The sequence below is a fragment of the Beta vulgaris genome, chromosome 8, assembly GCF_026745355.1.
Source record: "Beta vulgaris subsp. vulgaris cultivar EL10 chromosome 8, EL10.2, whole genome shotgun sequence".
NCBI classification, from domain to species: Eukaryota; Viridiplantae; Streptophyta; class Magnoliopsida; order Caryophyllales; family Amaranthaceae; genus Beta; species Beta vulgaris.
The window spans coordinates 2,598,675-2,621,821 of record NC_079209.1 but is presented as its reverse complement, the minus strand read 5'-3'; the positions used below and the strand labels follow the sequence as shown (position 1 = coordinate 2,621,821).

Sequence of the window (23,147 nt, the reverse complement as noted above, 5' to 3'; positions counted from 1 at the left end):
AAACACTACTAAAATATTACTTATAGTTACACCACTAAAAACTACTAGCACCATTACGAACTACCTCACCAAACACTACTATTTTTTCAATTAGCGTTTGAGCGAGTCAAGACACTAAAAACTAGTTAAAAAAGCTTGTACCGAACAGGCTCAGAGTCTCCATCTCTACTCTAATTTTTTGTTTTATTTGCTCTTTTTTTGTGGTTTTCAATATACAGATATGACCAATAATATCTTCGCTAGCACAATACTTCTTATTTTGAAAATATATATATATATATATATATATATATATATATTATAACGAAATTCCACGTTATAACTTACTAAAGTTTTATAAAACACATGATATATACTAGTTTTACTTAAAAAGTAATTCACGGTCATGTTAACAAACTTTGACACTGAAGAAAATGGAGCGAAAATTAGGGCAAGGGTTGAAATATGTTTAAAAGACTTCTAGATGGTGCATGTCCATGAAAACCAATATCGCATGTGTATAACTAATCACCTATAGACACTTTGCTTATTTGGTCCAACATTATTAGAGGTAACAAATTATGAGTGTTTCCATATTGAAAGACGCTATATATATCCTATACATACATGGCTCAAGTTGGTTTAAAAACATGAAAAGCATAGAATATTATATCTCACACGACTTAACACTATATAAAGTGTAACCCCGTTAATTTTATGTTTTTCTTACCTCCAGATATTACTACTCTATATATGATCTCATATTTATGTACCCAATTCATATTGTAGGGTTCGAAACATTATTCAAAGTCAATAATTTATCTTCTTCTTATTCAATAATTCAATAATTGAAATTCAAGTCACTATCTATCTCAATCACATTGATTAACCTTTTGCATGAGAAAAGAAAATTGATCTCTAAAAAAAAACATGTAAAGTGTGTTACCTTGTTTTTGATGCCATCAATGCGGCTAAACACAATAGCACGGCACCCGGGTGGTACACTATATAGGCTGCTATAAACTGAGTAAGCGGTAAGTGCTCCAAATGCGCCTACTCCAACAAAAGCTGAAGTTGCACGCCCAATCTTCCGTAGTGTTTCATTCCACTTATTCATAATACTCGTGTGAACAATATCTGATCTGCCCTCATGTATTCATTGTTATCATACATTCAAATTAAAAATGATGATAATTTCCAACTTAAGGCCTAACTTATTTTCACTTCAGTTCAGTTTGATTCAATTACAATCAGTTCAGTTCAATTCAGTTGCAATCAGTTCAGCTCCAATTATCATATCTATTAGTTATAATTTAATTCATTTCGATTCAATTTAACAATTCAGTTACAATCAGTTAAGTTGCAATCAGATCAGTTCAATTCAGTTGTTGTATGTTGAAGAGCAGGGTCGTCTTGAAGATTTTGGGGACCCGGTTCTAACATGAAAATTGGGCCCCTGAATCTATAAAAAATAAAGATGAAAGGTTAGAGTTTTAAAGATGGAAAGTTGAAAATCTAAAGATAAACCATTGACAAATTTATTAAGGTTAGAAAACAATGGTGATTTCTTCAAATATAAAGTAAAAATTTTCAAAATTTTGGGGACCCTGTGCTGTTGGGCTCCTTGCACACCCTCATCTACCCCTCTGTCGAAGAGAACAAATCCTTATTCTCAAAGTCTAGATTTTAAATGGAGTGTGTTTAAAAGTGAGAGAGAAAACCTGGAAAGAGTGTGAGAGAGAATCTGAAAAGGTAGAGAGAAGAAACTATAAAATGGGTTATTATATAAAAAAGTGAACCACAACGGTGGAAAAAATAAATTGATGAGACATGTTAACAAAAACAGAAAAAGCAATAGTGTGTAAATTAAAAAAGAAACTGATCAAAAATAAAAGTTAAAGACATGAATGGAGTATTTATTAGTTAACCAAAAACACGAATAATCAATAGTGTGTAAATTTTTGTATGAAGTAGTGAGCAATTGAGCATGCATGCGCTTATCAAACCCTAATGCCTGATTTATTTGTTTTTAAGTTCACAATATTAATGACTCCCTCTATTTCAAACTATAAGGCATTCATGTTTTATGAAAATTTGGTTTGACCATAAATATCTCTCGAATACGACAAATAAAAATTATAAAAATTACACCCTTAAATTCATCTGGAAGAATACTATAATAACATTATTTTTTCAAATTTTCTATCAACATAAATTGAGAATAATTAACGGCCAAAATTCGACCTCAAACATGGTACATGCCATATATTTTGAAACCGAGGAGTACATCATCTTCTTAAACACCTTTACATAAGTAACAACAAAAATAACAACATAACAAGAATAATCAATAATAAGAACATACTAAAACTATATACTTTTACGAGGTTAAAACCTTTAAAAATATTAATGATTGTAAAAAATAGTTAACCAAAAACAAGCAAAGTATAAAAATTTGATAACCTCAAAGTATTAATAAGAAGATAGAAAATCAGAAAATACCTCAATAGAACGTTTTGCTGCCAAAGAAGATACAGCAAAATTAAATTTTTTTTGAGGGGTTTAAGGAAGCTAAAACTTTCTCCAATTTCTTTTTCGTCAAGTTACATGCAATTATTAGTTTTTATCTTTTCTGTTGAAGGACCCTCAAATAGTTAAATATCCTAGTTAAAGAAAGTTTTAATCTTTGTTAAATTAATATTTAACAAATAAGATAGAATTGTTTCAACTGGCAGATTGCCATTGATTTCATTCTCATTCACTTCTTGCGGCTGTGCCTCTTTACAGTGTGTATTTTTCTCTCTTGCCCTACATTACTCCATTCCTATCTATATATATCACTAAGAGAAAGCACTATAGACAAAACAAAAACAACCCTACAAAAACTACCAGACAAAATAGTGCCACCTATACAAGGCAGTCACATGATCCCATGAAAATACATGTGACAGAATATAAATACTGTGAGGTAAGGACCATTGGTCTAACTGTGGGTATTTACTAAACCATACATCATATTCTCTTTACCCCCCCTTCAAGTTGGACTTGGGAGGAAAAAGGAACAAGGCCTAACTTGACAGACAGAAAATGATGTTGTTCGGAACATAAGGATTTTGTCATGATATCAGCAATCTGAGAGGCTGATCTAATGAAAGCTGTAGAAATAAAACCTTCTTCCAAATGATCTCGAACATAATGACAGTCAACCTTGAGATGCTTAGTCCTTTCATAAAAACCGGATTGTGAGCAAGGTAGTGAGCTGCTTGATTGTCACAATAGAGTGTGATAGGTTTGGGAATAGAACATAGAAGATCAGTGAGCACACCATCTACCCAAACAAGCTCTGAGGTGGTTTGAGACATGCATCTGTACTCGGATTCAGTGGAAGATTTTGAAACAGTTTTCTGTTTCTTTGTCTTCCATGATACCAAACTATCACCAAAATAGATACACCAACCTGTTAAAGATCTTGCAGTAAAGGAACAAGCACCCCAGTCTGCATCACAGAAGCTAGTGATGGTAAGGTCACCATTAGAAGGATAGAAGAGACCCCAGTCCTCTGTCCCTTTCAAATATCTCACAACGTGGAGGGCTGCATGCCAATGAGGCATCCTAGGACAGCTCATAAATTGACTGAGCTGTTGAACTGAGTAGGAAATATCAGGCCTACTCAGATTTAAATATAAGAGCCTACCAATCAATCTTCTGTACAGCTCTGCATCAGGCATAATGTCCCCTTCATCAGTGGACAATTTAATGTGCTGAGGGAATGGGGATTTGCATTCTTTACAGAATTCCAATCCAACATCTCTCACTATTTCCTTGATGTACTTCCTTTGACTAAGCATGCTTCCTGATGGAGTTCTACAAACTTCCAAGCCCAAGAAAAATCTCATTTCTCCAAGGTCTTTACTTGTAAATTCTTTGTTTAAATCAGTCTTCAGTTGATCAATACTATCAAGATCATCACCAGTGATCAAAATATCATCAACATAAACAAGAATAGCACACATTTTCCCATTCTCTTCCTTACAGAAAAGAGAATAATCCTTCTTGGACTGAATAAACTTTCTGTATTTCAAAAATTTTGTGAGCTCTATGTTCCACTGTCTTGAAGCTTGCTTCAATCCATACAAACTCTTGTTCAACTTGCATACCTTCCCTGGTGGAACATTCCTACATCCTTGAGGAGCCTTCATGTAAACATCCTCATCTAGATATCCATGCAAAAATGCATTGTTGATGTCTAGTTGATGTAGTTTCCATGCTTTCATGGTGGCTAGGGCAATAAGCATCCTCACAGTAGCAAATTTTGCTACTGGGGAGAAGGTATGCTTATAGTCCTTCCCCTTAAGTTGTTTATCTCCTCTGGCAACAAGTCTTGCCTTCAATCTCTCAACTCCACCATCCTTGTTCATCTTCACCTTATAAACCCATTTACTATCTATTGCCTTCTTATCTGCTGGAAGATCAGTCCATTCCCAAGTCAGATTCTTTTCTAGTGCATCCAACTCTTCATCCATGGCCTGTCTCCATTCTTCTTCTTGACAAGCTTGCTTGTAACAGCTAGGCTCTCTCACCTTCATTGCATTGTTTAGACTACATATGTAATCTACTGAATATTGTTCATGATTGGCATCCCCTGGCTCACAGCTTCACTTATGTTAGTGACATTGCTCACAACACCTTTGCCAGGTATATGACAATCATAATCCTTCAATTTCACAGGAATCTGCCTTTCTCTCCTGGGTCTGCTCACCTCCTGCTCAACTACGGTACTTGTGTCAACAGCAACCTCTTCATCAGCAGGCCTAATTCTTCTGTCTCACATCCTTCAATTAATGCCATCTCTTGCTGATTATCTTCACTTTCTGACTCTTCATCAATTTCCATCCTTACTGCAGTTTCATTAGTGTCTACTAAAGGTATCTCATTCATTATTACCTTTAATTTGGCTTCTTCAATTGGCTTCATCAAGAAAGGAAATATATTTTCTTTAAATACCACATCTCTGCTCACAAAAAGCTTTTTATTCTCCAAATCATACAGCTTATATCCTTTCTGAGCATATGGGTATCCTATTAGAACGCTTCTTATCCCTTTACCTTCAAATTTATCTCCTTTCTTCTCACTACTGCTGGCATAACATAAACATCCTATGATTCTCAAATGATCATAATGTGGCTCCCTTTGCATGAGCCTTTCAAAAGGTGTCTTCCATCCAATCACACTGCTTGGCAGGAGATTAATCAAGTGAGTTGCTGCAAGAATGCACTCTCCCATAAGAATTTGGGAATCCCTGCATGAATCCTTATAGCTCTTGCTGTCTCCAAAAGGAACCTATGTTTCCTTTCTACTCTCCCATTCTGCTGAGGCACTCCTGGTATGCTCTTTTGATGAACAATCCCTTGTTTACCAAAAAGCAAATCACATTCCTTTCTCACTATTTCTGTTCCATTATCGCTTCTCACTATTTTAACCTTGCTTTGAAACTGATTTTCAGCAATAGCTAGGAATCTAGCAATAAGATGTTGAACTTCATCCTTGGTTTTCAGAAGATGAGTCCAAGTTACTCTACTATAGTCATCAACTATAGTAAGAAAGTATCTTGCACCTGATATATTTGGCACCTTGTAGGGCCCCCACAAATCAACATGAATAAGTTCAAAAATCTTGCTAGCTATATTAATACTAAGAGGCAAAGGCAGCCTGTGATGTTTAGCCACACAACATGTATCACAATCAAAACCTTGAACATTCTTACAATCACAAAAACTTAAGTGCTTAAGCTTAGACAATGAGCCATGCCCTAGTCTAGCATGAATTGTTTTCAAACTAAGTTTTCTTTTAACAGTCATTGAATTACAACTAACTCCTATCTCTTTGACTTCATCCTCCTTGCCTTCTCTTTCCATCCTTTCTTCACATCCATGCACAACTTGTAAAGACCATTCACCTTTCTTCCATAGGCTATTGTTTTCTTCTCAGTAGGGTCCTGAAAAACACAACCATGAGCATCAAAAACTATCTTGCACTTGCTGTACTTTATCAACTTGCTAAGAGATAACAAGTGTGTTGAAATTCTGGTAAGTACAGCACATTCATGAGTATTAACTTAGGTGACAGCTTCACCATTCCCATCTTGTTCACCACCTTCATACTCCCATCTGGGAGTCCTACTTGGATGGGTTGTTTTAGATCACAAACATCAGTGAGAAGGTTTATATTTCCCACCATGTGATCTGATGCTCCAGAATCTATTATCCAAGATTCTGAATCAAAAACATCATTGTGAGATGCAACATTTGAGGCTGAAATAATACCTGCAAAGTTGCTTGATTGACTGCTAGATGCTTGTTGTTTTTCAGACATCACCTTCATTACTTGCTGAACAATTGCTGAAATGTATCCCTCATCTTGTTTCATGCTTCCATCCCCTGCATTCTCATCAAAAGGTGTCTCCAGATATGCTTCTTCTTCTTGCTTACCAACATTTGCTGCATACCTCATTCCTCCTCTTGGCTTCCCTCTCTCTTGAAACTTTGATGGATATCCAATGATCTTGTAGCATCCTTCCTTAACATGCCCTCTCATCCCACAATGATCACATTTCAACTTGGCCTTCTCCAAGATCTTCTGCTTATAATCCTTCCTCTGGAAGTGCTCAAGGGGTCCAAGGGACACACTGTGCTTGTGTACATTTAATGCACTCATATCACTCACATGATAAACTCCTTCTGTCATTTGTTTTTGAGCTTCTATCTGCTGCACTAAGTGATAAGCTCTGTTTACACTAGGCAGCGATCCATCCCTAGGATATTCCCTCTCATATTCTCATATTTTCCATTCAATCCCATCAAAAAATCATTCAGCCTAGCTCTCTCTTGCATCTCCATGATTTTCTTCTCAATGTTGCAACTGCACTTCACCATTGCACCACAACTACATTCCGGTATAGCCTCCAAGTCACTAAGCTGATCCCAATATTCTCTTAGTTTGCAGTAGTAATCACACACACTCATATCATTCTGCTCTAAATCACTTAATTTCTTCTTTAACTGATAGATTTGTGGAGCATTGCTCTGAGCATATCTCTCTGCAATTTCTTCCCACAAATCCTTAGCAGACTTAACATTCATGAGACTAGCAGCTATACTCTCTTTAAGTGATTTCAAAATCCAACATCTAATCATATTGTCATTTCTATCCCATTTAAAATAATCTGGTGAATCTGTGCTAGGCTTGGACAATTTTCCATTAATGAAACCCATTTTGTTTTTAGATGCTAAACCCATTTTAGCACTTCTACTCCAGTTTAAATAATTACCTCCTGTGAACATCAAGTTCCAACTTGCATTGTGTGGTTGTCCGCAGAGGATAGATAGTAAGGGTCATGATATCCTGCTATCTCCTTTTCTTCTTTGTTCTCCTTTGCTCCTTTTGCTGCCATCAGTGCTGATGATGCTTGGCAAAGAAAGATTAAATTTTTGAATGTATTTTTGAGTTGTTTCAAGATCCTTATTGACCTTGTTGCTCTGATACCATAAAGAAAGTTTTAATCTTTGTTAAATTAATATTTAACAAATAAGATAGAATTGTTTCAACTGGCAGATTGCCATTGATTTCATTCTCATTCACTTCTTGCGGCTGTGCCTCTTTACAGTGTGTATTTTCTCTCTTGCCCTACATTACTCCATTCTATCTATATATATCACTAAGAGAAAGCACTATAGACAAAACAAAAACAACCCTACAAAAACTACCAGACAAAATAGTGTCCACCTATACAAGGCAGTCACATGATCCCATGAAAATACATGTGACAGAATATAAATACTGTGAGGTAAGGACCATTGGTCTAACTGTGGGTATTTACTAAACCATACATCATATTCTCTTTACTAGTACATCATATTGGGCCTATGTTAGATCCAATATTGGGCCTATTTGTCTTGGAAATAAATCCATTACATGAAATCCAAACCAGGGGAGGTGCTTGATCCAATCTCTATTCACCAAGCCCAATTCCCCAAGCCCTCAGATAGTTAATCTCCAACTTCTTTTTTTTCTTGTACAAGGAAAGAAAATCTAGAACTAGTTCGCGTAAGAGGACAGCCTAAAACATCCTTACAGATGAAGTTAGTCTCCTACTACATAATATTGTTTATATGTTTTTTTTATCTTTTTACCGGTTCCACCTTGTTCTTTATGATGATTTGTTGTAAATGGTGAGAAAAAGAGAATGGTATGGGCTACTTCTCAATCTCAAGGTAACATCCCAACATATGCTGAACACCTCTATACCTTTAACTTTTATCATTCTTATACTTCTTTCGTTCTGTTTTAAATAAAATATTGAGATTTATATATCAGTTTTGACTCCAATTTATCGTTATTATATAAAGAAAATCATAGTCAAGTGGGATCTTGTTAGATTCGTCTCAACGCATATTATCAAATTACAACTTTTTTATATTTTTTACGTGTGCACAACTAAAGATTTTAATGATGAAAGAAGTGCGTTGGGTTGCGTGAAAAAGCAAACGTTTCATTTACAACAAAACAGAGGAAGTATTTCATTTAAAAATTAAAACTCAATTGTAGTTTAGTTTTCTTTTGTTTGACTCAATGATGGTTGGAGAGAAAAGAAATAACTAAAACGGATAGAGAAAGATCGTCAATACAAATAGCCGTTTAGATATTAGCTTTATAGAACACATGATAATAGTGGTTTAAACAGATATTTCGAATTAGTAAGGTTTCCTATTAAGCTGCTAAATCAGTTTGTGATTTATCCTACCAAAAAAACTCCGTCTTACTTACCAATCTGTTAAGATTAAATTGAGGCTAAAAGCTTGAATATTATTGATGACTTATAGTACATATGCATCCTAACTTTTTTTTTTTTTTTTTTTTTTTGAGGAGACATATACCTCCTAACTCATGTGGAACTAGTAAATAATATTCTAAACAAAATATCTTATCTAAAGGATAAGATCCTATATATTATTATCTTTATCTCTACTCTACACAATCTTAAGAGCAATGTCATTGGTGATGAGTCTGTTTACTAAATTTTCTTACTTATTCATGTTTTGTTCATTTTATGAACAAATGTATCACCTCCATTCCAATCATGAACAAAAAAAAACCATCAAAATCCACTTTATCTCTCCTACTTTTCACTATCCCACCTCAACTTTCTCTCTCTTATTTCTCTTTGTTACTTCAATTAATAATATAATTTACATATTAAAAATAAAAATGGATCATCTTGTGATTACTTAAAATTATAATAATTAATTACCAAAAATTAATTATCATTATTGGGCAATTAGAGAGAAAGATTGAAGAAGTGTTTTTTTTGTTCAGAAATATGTCAATATACGTATCATTTTATTGAGGGAAAAAAAATATGAATTTTGGTTTTTTTTTCAAAATAGGGATAAATTCTGTGGAAATTTTCACGAAATTTCCCAAAAATACACCGCAGCAGTCACGTGGCAACGTGCCCTTGGCTGGCTGTGTGTCATGCTTCCAGCTTTTTGCCAAAAAATAATTTAAAAACTCCTCCTTTTCTCTCAATGCAACGTGAACAAATTGTTCACATGCTGAAAAATTGCCACATTTGGTCATTTGGTGAAAACTTTTTTATCACCAATGAGATCCAACTTTTTTTTTGTTCAATTCAAAATTTCAGATTTTCATAACCAAACTCATCACCAATGACATTGCTTTAAGAGATATGTGTCTTTTGACAAGTAGAATGTTTATATTCCACCATTAGAAGACTGTTACCTAACTAGAAAATGAGAGAATTGACTACAGTAAAAATGTTTTCAGCCTTCCTACGTTATACTACTATCTCTATAGACAAAACAACCATCGGTTCCCAAATTTCTCTCATAATAACTTCCCTCCTGCTATGCTAATCTTGCTTCTCCTTTCAACCCTAGTGCATGTTGCAAGACTATAACCAAAACTGAACACGCCGCACCTCATACTATCTCCAGTTCACCCAAGCCACCCTCCGACAAATGCTGTAGGAAGGCGACGCGAGTCTATCATCATTGCTTATCCCGCGCCACCAGGTGCATTGTATGACCTTATTTGCACAGGTGACTAAATCGTTAGGGAGCTCTATAAAAGCTTTTAAAGTATAGTATTATGATATGAATGTGCACTCTACTATCTTTGATGTGTAATGCAGCATATTATGCTCATCTATTTTCACTCTACTATCTTTAGGGTGCTGCCGCACAATATTCTGGCAATAAACACACATTACAGACTTATCTGGGTAACAACATGTGAATTGTGGTTGATATTACAATCCAATCTTCAAAGAAAAGAATTCATACATGCATAATTAGATTTTGTCTACACTAAAAAGCAAGTTAGACAATTACAAATCCTTTTCTTTTAATACAACTTAAATAACTTGAGTAAATTATCCTGAGGCTTTTTTTCATCTGACTTAAAAGACCAATATTGCACCAAAGCGTTTTGCAGATTTCACTTGGAAACTGTCACTGGGTTCATCGAACGACTGGAAGCCCCAACGTGGTCTGAATTTTGCAAAAGAGCAGTTCTTACTATCACAGAGCGATATCAAGAAGCATATCTCTTACAGCATATAGATCATTTACTCCAGGACAGCTGCTTACAACTTTGGTTGCTGATGAAGACTTGTAGCAAGGCTGCCCTTCAACAAGAGGCCAAAATGAAGTTTCGGGAGGTGGAAACGAGCTATGTTTTCTCTCTTTATCCACCCGGTGTTCTCCCTCAGTGAGAGAAAAACCGAACAGCCTACAGCTAGCTTTACCTGCAGGAGCCAACTCATCACTGCCTTTGGAGAGCGAAGAGTATGCGGCAGGAACGGTAGAATAATTCATATGTTCCATGTTCATTAACCTGGGTTGCCCAACAGGAGATCTGAAGCATCGAGCTTGTTGAATGCTTGTATGTGGGAACATTAATACGGAGGATGGTGAAGATACTTGTGCCTTTAGCCATCTGTTTCCACAGTTAGGAACTTGGACACCCTCGAAAATTTCGAGGGGCCCACCACCATCATGTCTCCGGTTGGCTGATGATGTGAAACCATCTATATGAGCCGGGCTTAGATGATGTATTTCTTGACCTTGCAAGACCCTCTGGAATCGGAATGATTCCCTGAAGCCTATGCCTTTGGCAGTCCTGCCAAAATCACCACCTGAGGGAATGGAGCTGGGAAAGCATCTTCCTGGTTCAGATGGGGAGAGATGAGGGTTGTTGTCATTACCATCACAGGCAGAACGAGAACCCAATTTTTCTTGACCTTGCAAGACCTTCCGGAATCCCAATGAATCCCCAAAGTCCGGCATTCCGACTCCACCTGCACAGTTCGTATCAATGGATAAATTAAGAAGACAAAAGAAGAATCGATATGTGCGCTAAAAGATTGCTCCTGATGACTAGACTTACTTGGAACCGGAAAATCTGGTTTTGTTAATGGCAAACCAATTCTGCTCCTCTTTAGACCAGATGCCATCATGCTGCTGGGACTCGGAAATGAACCAGTTGGTTCAATCTCCCATGGAGAAACTCTGCCATGGCGGTTCACCTCTACATCATCCCACCTTACCTGTAACATTATGAGTGTAAAAGATTTACCACCTGATTTTGCGATCAAGAAGTCCAAAGAAGACACTGGTTTTGACAATGCATGTCAAATTAATTTTTGTTTCTTCACAAGATAAATAAACAAAGATTACTAACTCAAATATTAGAAGTATGCTTCACAATTCACATCCTTGAAGGAAGAATCACCAGTTGTTGAGTGTAGTTGCCTCTACACATTTTTATTAATTCTTTTTTCAAATCTTTACACATTTTTGTTTCTTTTGGTTTCTTACGGATGAAGAAAAAATTATGTTGTAAAATGTTGGTTCATGGGAGGGAGGAGCTGTCAGGGTGTATATTCATCTCCATATAAGTTCTCGTCCAAAAAGCACAAAAAAATATGACTTCCGGTAACAATAAGACGAGGTTTTTACAAATGCATACCATTAAGCATCTCCATTTTGAACCAGGCCATCTAATAGGATCCAACTCAGCCATTCCAGTGACAACTCCAGTGTACCTATTGCAGGAGCACATATAAGATGACACCACAAATATAAACTTAATAAAAGCTGTTACAGTGAGAAGGCGTTCCAAACCTTCTTTCACCAGCATCTTCAGCCTCAAAGCGCATTTTGAATCTCATTCCCACGTTGAAAGAATTATCCATACTCCTCAAGAACCTCCGCAATGGTACAACGAACTCAGAGGAGCTTGCCCTACAAAATGAAAAGGATATTGAAAATAAACTAACATTAGCCAAGAACTAACATTGAAATATACACTCTCCGTCTTGGTAATCATGTGTTCTCACACTTGAAGATAACAGAGTTTCTCTTCTTTTGCTATGATTTGAAGGACTAGATGGAGAGAGTTGAAAAAAAGATGAGCAGATGGCTGAGCGTTATCGCGAGCTAATGTCGTAACTGGAATGTCCAAATTTCGTTCTGCCTAGTTGTTACATGTCACAGATCCCATACAGAGGCGTACGTAGAACATGTAAGTACAAGATGAAGCCATCAAAGTCAAGTGTAGAGCCAATGAGCTCATATAAGTCAAGTTCCAAGGCTAAAAAGTTCAGATAAGTGAAATCTGTGAAGAGAATGCACCCTGAAAGAGTGGGTTGCCGAAATTTCAAAAAGATCCAATAACCTGCATTCTTAATGAATTGCTAAGCTGATGTTTTCTAGTCATCGTCTAGACTCTAGAGAATACAATTGGTTTGATAGCAGCTATAATATCCACGACAAATGAAAAACTTTAAGCAAATGGTCAACATTGGTGGTTGATGTTGACCTGTGATCAAACAAATCAGCAATGTGTAGCAAGACAAACCCAAAGCTTTTACATTAACTAGGATATGAGCTACTCAGCTAGACTGAGAGAGGAAGAAAACATACTACCATGTTGAATTACTATACGAAATGAAGAATTTAATAGATATTAGAAAGCATAGAGAATTTAGCAATTTTCAGCTCAGCTAAATGGCAACTCTCAAAATACCTTGGGTTGTAGCAGACATTAAACACACGTCGAGAAGATATGGCGTCAAATGCAGCTGTCACACCGTTATTGACAGGTCTAGAGGCAAGAGCAGGAAAAGCGGCAGGCCCTTTCAATTGAACTGCTCTTCGGATTCCTAACCGTAACTCTCCATCAGCACCTCTACCATTGCAAAACATAACATGATAAGAACACCTTTATAAGTTAAAATCAACATAAAAAAAAATTACTTGATAATCTTTCTGCACCTGAGGAAGAGCACTGCATCTCCAGAAACTAACTTTTTCTTGTTTACAAAAGCACTCCACCCTGTCGTTAGCAAATGCCTCCTCGGCTGGCCTGCTCCGAACACATTGGTGAATACAAAATAAATAAATGACAGCATTTATCAAAAACCACCAATTAAAGAAGGGTATTTCATGAAAAGAACCAACAAATCCTTGAAATTAATGTGTAGACCCAAAAAGAAAAATCATCTTAGCAAATAGCCTAATCTAACCCTTCCAACAACACCTCATACTAACAAAGTTACCAAAAAATTACCAAAGAGTTGAACATTTCATCTGATAATGATATTCTCAAACACGAGCTAGGAATACAGATAGAAAATGTCACTAGTTTTTCTTAGCAAAAGTTGACCTCAAACAATAAAATTTTCAGATAAAGCCTCAAGTATACATACAGATACAAGGGCCTAGGTTCTAGAAAACTGAACTCAATGCCCCTAACCTCCAATGTACCTCTGTAAATGTGCCTAAACCTCCACTCTAGTCCATGCAAATCTTTTGCAACAAGCTCCTGAGATGGCCTCTGCTGCTTGTAATCCTACACCATATTTTTCACCAATAAAAATCCATTATGAGAACTTAAAACACCATTTCAGAAATCAACAAGTAAAATGTGCTCCCCTACGAAGCGAAATTCCCCACGAAGATGAGCTGCATTTACCAGGGGAGGGAAGCAGTCCTCGGCAGCACGACGAGGGACAGAGAATCCCCCATGAGTGCTGGTATCAGAAGCAGTGAGTGTCTTGCAGAACATGTGTGGTGTTGTAGACTTAACAACATCCTCAAAATCCTCTTCATCCCCCTCAACATCAGTCTCACTTTCTCTCATTTTCTCCTCAATCTGCTTCAATTTAAAAACAGCATTGTCAGAACATTGTTTAATTAAAAGCACAAAACTTTAGGAGCATAACAAACATGGGTTTGATTAAGAAACTTAAAATGTGATTTAATTACCATATTTTAACATTTAAGAGAACAAGTACTACTTTCATGCATTTGAATACTAGCACTTAATATAGTATAGTAGTTAAGTACAATTTCACAAGAAAGTGATTATTTTACACTCTACCTGGCTCTCTGGGATTAGAGAAACTTGAGCATAAACCTCATCTGTTGCAACTTCCGCCTACCACAAATGAGCACACATTTCAAAATGATTTAATTATGATTCTCCCTCAAAATTGCAAAAGAAAAAACACCCAATTTTGAAGGAACAAAAGATTAATCAACTTGCTAATTCCCAGAATAATAAATGGAGTAATCCCCAAAATCAAACCAACATTCACAAGATTTAAGAAAAAACATACCAAAACCCAATAATACCCAAAAAAAGCAATCTTTCTCAAAAAGCCAAAAACAACTAATCAATTGCTTAAAACCCAACAAAAAAAATTTACCCAATTAACTAATTACAACCAAACAAATATCAGAAACAGCATATACCAAGAATTAAACCCTATGTTACCCAAAATTGAAACATTGAACCTAAAAAAAATTGAATTAACCAAAAATCATGAACACACCAAAAAAAGACCATCAAACTTTATAAAAAAAAAAAAAGTGGCATTAAAAAAAAGGGAACTTACATGAAGTTTAACATCAAGAACACGACAGAACACGTGAGGAGGAATATTGTTATGGTGGGAATCAAAAGTATTATGATTATGAATATTATTACTACTATTAACCCCACAAGAAAAATCAAATTCAGGCATATTATTATGCTGCTGTTCTTCAAGGTGACCTTGAGGTAAGTAAACTACCAAACTACCCTTTTTGGGTAAAGAGATTAGTGGACCAGCACAAGCATGCCATAACTCCATACAAACAGAAGATGAAGGATTTTGAGGAGAGAGATTAAAGTTTTGGTCTTGAAAATTTTGGGTATTTTGGTAATTGTCTTCTTCATCTTCATTCACAGTGTTTAAGTCAATTAAGACACCCATCATATACAATACAACCCAGAAAATTATTACAGGAAAATGAAGAAGAAGATGATGAAGAAGAAGAAGAGTAAAATAAGAGGAGAGAGAAAGAAGAGGTGAAGGGTAAAATAGGAGATTGTGAAAATTGCTACAAGGAGACTAAACTTAGGTAAGACAGGTACTTAACCTGCAAACACACTGCATTGCTAAAAGAAGAAGAAATAAAGAAAGAAACACACTTTCTCTCTCTAAAATGAAGTTGCTGGGTGTTTTATTTTTTGAGATTTAAGGTGTCAAATCAAAATCAGAATGATGATTTTTTATGGGTTTTTGATTTTATGAAATGGGTATACACTAGAATTTCAAAACAAAGTAGAAAAATTCAATCTTTTTACTTTTTAGAGAGTTTTTGTGTTTTAGAGTTAGAGCAACAAAAAAAATAAAAAAAGTTGAAGAATTTAGTAGTTTTTTTGGGTTTTTATGTTTGGATTGAGGTGTTGGTGATGTAATTAGGTTTCTTTTTTCTCATTGTTTTGATCTGCAAAAAAAGAGTGTTGCTTTGGCAGTGCAGACTGTAGCTGCTATTGATACTGAAGAGAGGAGAGAGAAAGAAAGAAAGGGAGCAGCAGCTGGTGTGAGCCTGTGATATGTGGCAGAGAGACACAGTATTGAGAAAGAGGAGAGAGAAAAATGATAAAAATTGAAAAAATTTAGTAAAGAAAAAAAAAAAGATTTTTGATTGAGTTGAATTGAGTTGAGTGGTGTAATGAGTAAAATGGTTGGATAAAATTAAGATGAGGTGAGTTGAGTGTTGAGTGGGGGGGAAAAATAACAAAAGTAGAAGTGAATAAAATTCGCTTTTTTGTGCACAACCCCCTATATTTCCGGGCGCCTTTGTCTATTTTATCCTCCTCCTGCTTCGCCACTCTCTTTCACATGTCCCCCTACCTCTACCCTTCTTGTCCGTAGATGTAATATACATACTTACATCATACATGAGTCATGACATGGATAACATCATACACCCTAATGTATGTCCACTTGTTACTTTTTTTTTTTTTCTTTATCAAGGTTCAAGCTCAATACCATAGTGAGCCATAGTAGTAGCTCCCTTCGATATTTATTAATTTATCTGTTTTTTTTTAACATAAAGTTTTAAAAGAAACAATAATGTGAGATATATAAGGAAAGAGAAATTATTATTTTATGTTAAAGTTGAATGTATGTATGATGAAAATTTAGTTGTCGAGTTTCAAAAATAGAAACAAAAGAAATGGGTAAACTAATAAGGGACATTCCAAAAATGAATACGGGTAAAATAATAAAGACTGAAGGTATTATATTGCTTTGGCCCCCTTCTTTTAAGCCTTGTTTGAGACTGGCGTTTTAGATAACAGGTAGAGGTTGGACAAGTCAAAAAGCTACTTAAGGAAAAATTAGGAGTGTTTGACAAGGTAGCGATTATGGTAGCGGGTACCTTTCTAAAATAAAAATCTAAATATCGAATGATCAAAAAACTGCCAACTTATTCAGAAAGGTAATGTACATGTGACATGTTTAAGTTTCAACATTCAAAGCTGGAATTTTCAGGTCGAAATGAGTTGGGCTTGGCCCAATATTATAACCTAACCGACTAAGGACTAACCTAACATAATATAAATTATTTTTAAATCAGGTCGTTTTAGGTTATTTTCAGGTTCAAAAGGTCAACCCAAACCGAATTCATTATACTTTCAGGTCGGGTTGGGTCGACCCGTTTTTTTCCAGGTCAAAAATCTCAACACAAACCCGGAATTTTCAAGTCAGTTTCAAGTTGGGTCAATTTTTGGCAGCCCTAATTGAGTTTTATTATTAAACTAATTAATCAAATTTTTATATTTAATTCTATAAGTAAGTGTATGTCCTTTTTTGTTGTTTGCAATTTTGACAGCTACTTTTGTCAAACACTTATATTTTAAACAACTATTTCGAACGCTAATCGCTAACAACTACTAGTAACAACTACTAGTTGACCGCTGATAGCTACCTCAACAGTTAAACGCTACTGCAATAGCTAACAGTTATACTTATTTTTAGTTCAGTTTAAGGCTCAATTCTTTTGAACATATATTCAATTCAGTTCAATTAACTTTAGTTAAGTTTAGTTTAGTTAGTTTCCTCTCATAGTTTTCATTCAGTTCAGAGCAGTTCTATTTAGTTCAGTCCAACGTAGTTTAGTCCAAAAGAACAGGGCTTTAGTCCTCATTTTAGTTCAGTTTCTCATTACAGTTCACTTCAAATTCTCTCAATTCAAAGGAACGAGTCTTTCCTTTTTTTTTTCAAGATGACTCGTTCTGAATTTTAACATTGTTCATGTGCACGATTTTGACTATATATTGTGATTTATACTTGCGGTAAAAATATAATCATGTGAGATCTTATTAGATTCTTCTTATATATTTTTTCAAAATATTAAATTTTTGTATTTTTTTTTCTTATCAATAAAGATATAAAGGTTTAAAATAGTGTGTCGACAAGTGTGCCTAAAGAAAATGGGTCAACTAAAAAAAAAAGGCAGGAAGTAGGTTGGTAGGAGTATACTACTAATTTTTAATTTCATTGTTTGAATTTTTTTTCAAGGTAAGATGAAAAGGACTCACTTGAAGGGGGGATAAAGTAAATCCTCAAATTAGTCCCATGAAGTTTGATCCATAAATCTCAGGAATATTAGGTGTGAATCAATATCACTACTCCACCACCTCAACTTCAATTTTATTATTTGAATATTGTAACGATGATCTTCATGTTTTTTTTAAGACTAGGTTGCACTTGTACGGATATGTATCTTGATATAGTGCTTGTATCTTTTATTGTTCTATGAATTTTATTAGTTTCACCCACTTTTTTAAGCACAAAGTTTTAGGAAACATGGATTTATAGGTTATAGATTGGAAGATAAAATATTAATTTATTATAAATAATGTATGTGGGTCATAAAATGAAAAACTTTATTGTAAAAGTAATAATATAAAATTCATAGGATCATTCTAAAAACAGGAAAAAAAAAATGAAGTGGGAAAGTAATAAATGATTAACCCAAAAGGAAATGTGGACAAACTAATAACAGTCGGATGGAGTATTATTCTCCTAACATGGTCCATAAACTTAGTATGAGTATGAGCATGACTGCATGAGTACAAACTAATAATGTTCATAGAGAGGCGGGAGACAAATAGTGCGTGGCGAGTGAGAAGGGAGGGCACGCAACTGTTTAGGCTCTAATTAGCTCAAATTGAATCAGTTTCAATTCAGATCGATTTTTTTTGATGTATTTTGCATCTATAGCTATTGTGGGTCGGGTTCGGGTCGATTAGGGTCATATAGGATTTTGGGTTAACTTTAGGTTTTTGCTTTTGCATTCGAATCAAGTTTAAAATCCGGAAGTTGGATCAGCTTTGTTAGGTGTAATAATCTCTAGCTAATGTGCTAGACATTTGTATGTGTTATAATCAGCCTTCCAAGTAACCATCCTTTTGTGGTTGGTCCACAGTTCAGCACAGTCCCAAACCCCCTCCCCCCTCCATCTTTGCTGAAACCTTAATATTCGTATTATTGGGGCCACAAGCCAATGATAGCATTAACTTTATTTACATGATTAATAGGATCTTCTCTTTATGGTTTAATAATTTTAATATCTATACATTAAAGAAATGGTTTGCTCTTTTCAAGTATTTTACTCTTTTTGCTAATTATGTCTAATGTCTAGTTATTTGTAAGTTAAATAATTATGAGATTTTAATTTGATTGCATTTCATACATATGCATGCTATTAAGATTTGTTCTCTACACTTACAAATTAGATTAATGTGAATTTATTTAAAGTTTCTTTTTACTTACTTAGAATGAAATTTTCAATTCTATGGTGAAAAGAAGTGATAGAGAAGTATATAATGTAAACAATTTCACTTTGAGATGTGATGCATAATCCATGATTTTTGTGGCGTAGTTATATCATAGCAATGCAATTAGGTTTTATTCGAGTATGGATTAATTTAACCTACAATTTTTATATGAAAATTTTTTCTGGGCGTTGCTTATAAGATATAAGAGTATGTTTTCTTCAACTCATTTGGACTATTTTCTTACTTATTTAATCAAAATCAGAAGTCAAAAGTATAACATATCATAATATAACACTAAACAATAAAATAAAACAAATTCAAATTAAAACACATAAAAGAAGATAAAGATAATAATAAACTAGGCCGGAAACCTTAGATCGAACAAAGGCTAATAATAAAGTTAAAAATTCGCAGTTGTTGTTGTTGTTAGTATTTTATAATAAAACTAATAATAAAATAAATTGAAAAACAAGAATAATAACTCCCACTAATCCACTATATGATCAAACGGAAATCCAAAACCAAACCATGACAAACTAGGCCAGAGATACTCAAGCTAGACAGAGCCAAATGATACTTCATCCGTTTCTTTTTATTTTGCTCCACTTTGATGGAAAACTAAGGAGTACGTCCAAAAATATGAGAGAAAAACTAAATACTGCTTTTTAAAATACTTCCTCCGTTTTTTATTAGATGTTACACTTTCCTAAAACGGCATGTTTCAAATTAGATGTTACACTTTTTTTTCCCTAAGTTAGTAAGTTTTGCCTTGTAAAATGACCAACTTACCCTTACTTATAATAATTAATCAAAATTAAACCAATTTAATTTAACTAAATTTAACCTAAATTAACAATTAACCACCCTCCCTCTTCCACCCACCATAGCAATCCAACCCCCTCCCCACAACTGCAACAACCCCCTTCCCCACCACTGCAGCAGCCCCTCTCCCCACTACCGCACCCCACCCAACCCCACTACACCCGCCAGAAACCCCAATACACCCGCTGGAGACCCCACCCACCCACCGAAAACCTCATCGTACCCCACGCACCAAAAACCCCACCCCAGCCTCGAAAACACCACCCCTACCGCAAAAAACCCCACACCACCCACCTCAAACCCAGTCGCGCCACTGCAAGGGAAGAAGAAGGGGAGGGGGTTGCGCGTTCAGGGGAAAGGGAGGGAGAGGGTGTCGGTGGTCGATTTGGTGGTGTCGGTGGTAGATTTGGTGGTCTGGCGTCGGTGGTCGTGGCGGTGGCACACTGCTGTGGCCCACTGGTGGTGGTTTTTCATTGGTGTTCCCCACTCCCTTTAATCCCCACCCTTATTTTCTCTTAATCCCTTATTGAAAATTTGTCTAGATAATCGAAGTTTTCAAAAGTGTGACATCTAAAAAAAAAAGGAGGAAGTATTAAAAGCAAGGGGATGACATTGATGGAAAAGGAGAAGAAATTCGATGAGACATGTTAATAAGAATAAAAAAACAACAGGGTATAGATCAAAAAGAATTGACCAAAAAAAAGCTCGTAGATTAAAAATAAACGGATAAAGTATAAAAGAGATCCATACCACTTTTATAACAAATCTTATGAAATTTTATAGCCCTGAACACCTTATATAATTAAGTTACGATATAACTCAACCTAAGTCATTTGTTCAGCTTCTGCTCCTTTTCCACCTCTTCTAATTAATGAATGATGCATGCGTTTTGCATAATTATAAAGTACTTCATATGGGTATCTTAACACTTCAATCTCATGCATTCATTCATTCATTCATTTATTCATTTATTCATTAGTATTGTCAGTGCTCTAAGAAGCAAAGCCATGAATGCAACGTTCATTATGTGCAGCAAGCTTTCATTATTCGTTTTCAAAACTTTGCTTCATTTCTTCAGACGTCTCTTTAATTTCTATCTTTTGACTGAATATATGCCATAAGTCGTTAATTAGTCCACTGCTAGCAAACTCTTTCACTTTAGATATTACTAAATGATTTTATCCACAAGATAAGGACTTGTTTCAATTAGTATCTGTCATCATCGGTTACTCGTACTCCCGTGTATAAAGGCAATCAGTATTCAAGGTTGTTATTAGTAAGTGGGCACTATCAACAAAAGGAAGATCATAATTGTAGTATTTGTAGATATGTAGCAGGCACTTGACCAACATGCAAAAAGAAAAAAAAAACTTTATGTATTTCCTTTTCATTGTAATTAATATACGTGAAACTTCATAGCTATGAACTACTGCATATGATCAGTACGTAAAAGAGTATAAGCAGAATCCAGAAGGCAACGTAGGAAGTTGCGAGTTTGCGACATTTGACGTTCTTTAGATATTATTTGTTACGTTCATTAAGTGTCATGTCATTAGGCGTGTAAATGATGCTAGTCAAGTTCGAGTTTAGTCAAGCTAGCTAGACTCGACTCGATAGCATTTAGAGTCGGACTCGAGTTGAGGCGAGCTCACTTAAGTCGAGTTCTGACCGAGTCTTGACCAAGCTTTGACCGAGTTGGGTTTTAAACGAGTAGTTTCAAGTAGCATGCAAATATCTTGTGTTAAAAGTAATCCTAAGATATAAGATAAGTCAAATTTAGGTATTTTAATTTGCTATAGATAATTAGGTATATATTAAGCTTCTCACGGGTTTTCGAGTCGAGTATCGAGTTGCTCAACTCGTCTCGTAACATCACGAGTAGAATTCGAATTCGGATCGAGCTTTGACCGAGTCGAGCTTGAGTAGCCGGCGAGCTGTCTCGTCTCATTTACACCCTTACATGTCATTGTATCTAAAATTAAATAGAGTTACAAGTTAATGAAAAGAAGAAATAGAGGCGAATCCAAAAGTCAGTGCACAAGTTTGCGACATTTGGCGACCTTATTAAGAGAAATCCAAAATATATAATTTTTTTTCAACAAATATATCACAATTAAAACCTATGTGTGATTAATTAGACATGATACATGTCAGTCTAATCATCACATGTTGAATTAATCAACTTTGAACTATGGACAACTATACAATGAAATCATTCATCAATAAATCAAATTTCGAATTATAATAATAAAAAAAAACACTCACCTTGAGAATTACAATATTAATTGCAATCCTATAAACAATGTTGAAAGCAATTTACTTTTAATTAAACCTGTATAGAAAGTGTGATTCTTAGTTAACAATTATGTACTTGATTCCAAAATCATCTTACAAAAGGCTAGGGCTGCGTTACCTTTTGTAAAGGCCGACCATATGATAAGAAGTCAAAATTCTCGCTCTTGAGATCTTGCGAGCAACACATAACACATGTGATTGTATGTGTTATTCCACATTGAAAATAAGGAGAGGAATTAACGACTAAAAAAGCTGGAAGAGTTTTTCCTCCTATTGTCAATTTGTTTTATGAGTGGATCCTCCTTTGAGCTTGTAAGTTGTAAACTCTCATCCATCAACAGATTCGACTCAGCCCATTTAATGTTTGACTACATCCGATATGGTATCAGAGCCTAGCTAGGTTGGTCCTGCATGTTCCGGGGTCCAAAGTTGTAAAGCAGTTACTCTTGGATTGCCAATTAATTTTATAGCGAAACCTGCTTTGAGCTTGTTAGTTTTCCAACTCCATCGGGTGCGACCCAGGCCCATTTAATGTTTGACTAAATTTAACACTATAATGGACAAAAATGAATAAAACAAATTAAATATTCACACATCGTAAGGAGTAAAACCGAAAAATAACCCCAAAAGGCCAAAAGCAATAAACCATACAATTCTAAAGAATATCCCTTTTACCACCTACAAGAAGAAGTGATATTTTGTTGGCTCACTTGGTTGCAACATAAGGGTCATGCTTTAATTTAATGAGGTTCGTATGATAATATACATGTTTATGTTGACGAAAATTGTCTTAAATAAACATTGATCTTGTGAGAGGAAATTTACACAAGTGAACTAAAAATTTAAAGTTA

At 35.1% G+C, this 23,147-nt stretch overlaps 1 protein-coding gene across 2 annotated transcripts; it reads right to left on the bottom strand.

Moving 5' to 3' along the window:
- Positions 1–10,244: 10,244 nt before the first annotated feature.
- Positions 10,245–16,175, bottom strand: LOC104900616 (auxin response factor 3). Of its 2 annotated transcripts, none has more exons than XM_010688088.4 (10): positions 14,960–16,175; positions 14,443–14,499; positions 14,035–14,217; positions 13,827–13,911; positions 13,335–13,425; positions 13,087–13,248; positions 12,183–12,302; positions 12,028–12,103; positions 11,446–11,605; positions 10,245–11,356 (listed from the first exon to the last, which is right to left on the bottom strand). In XM_010688088.4, exons 1-10 carry the CDS (start codon positions 15,320–15,322, stop codon positions 10,578–10,580), a joined length of 2,076 nt encoding a protein of 691 aa, XP_010686390.1. In that variant the 5' UTR covers positions 15,323–16,175; the 3' UTR covers positions 10,245–10,577. The 2 variants fall into 2 exon arrangements, with proteins under 2 accessions (XP_010686390.1, XP_010686391.1); XM_010688089.4 differs by having other exon boundaries at positions 14,035–14,214; positions 14,960–16,173.
- Positions 16,176–23,147: the final 6,972 nt, after the last annotated feature.

What these genes read in the sequence shown, in the direction of transcription:
- LOC104900616 (XM_010688088.4), bottom strand. Translation starts at nt 15,322, where the DNA reads ATGATGGGTGTCTTAATTGACTTAAACACTGTGAATGAAGATGAAGAA. An exon ending in GATGCAGTGCTCTTCCTCAG is followed by an intron (nt 13,249 to 13,334) that starts GTGCAGAAAGAT and finishes TTGCAATGGTAG; the next exon opens with AGGTGCTGATGGAGAGTTAC. An exon ending in AATGTCTGCTACAACCCAAG is followed by an intron (nt 12,303 to 13,086) that starts GTATTTTGAGAG and finishes TTCATTTTGTAG; the next exon opens with GGCAAGCTCCTCTGAGTTCG.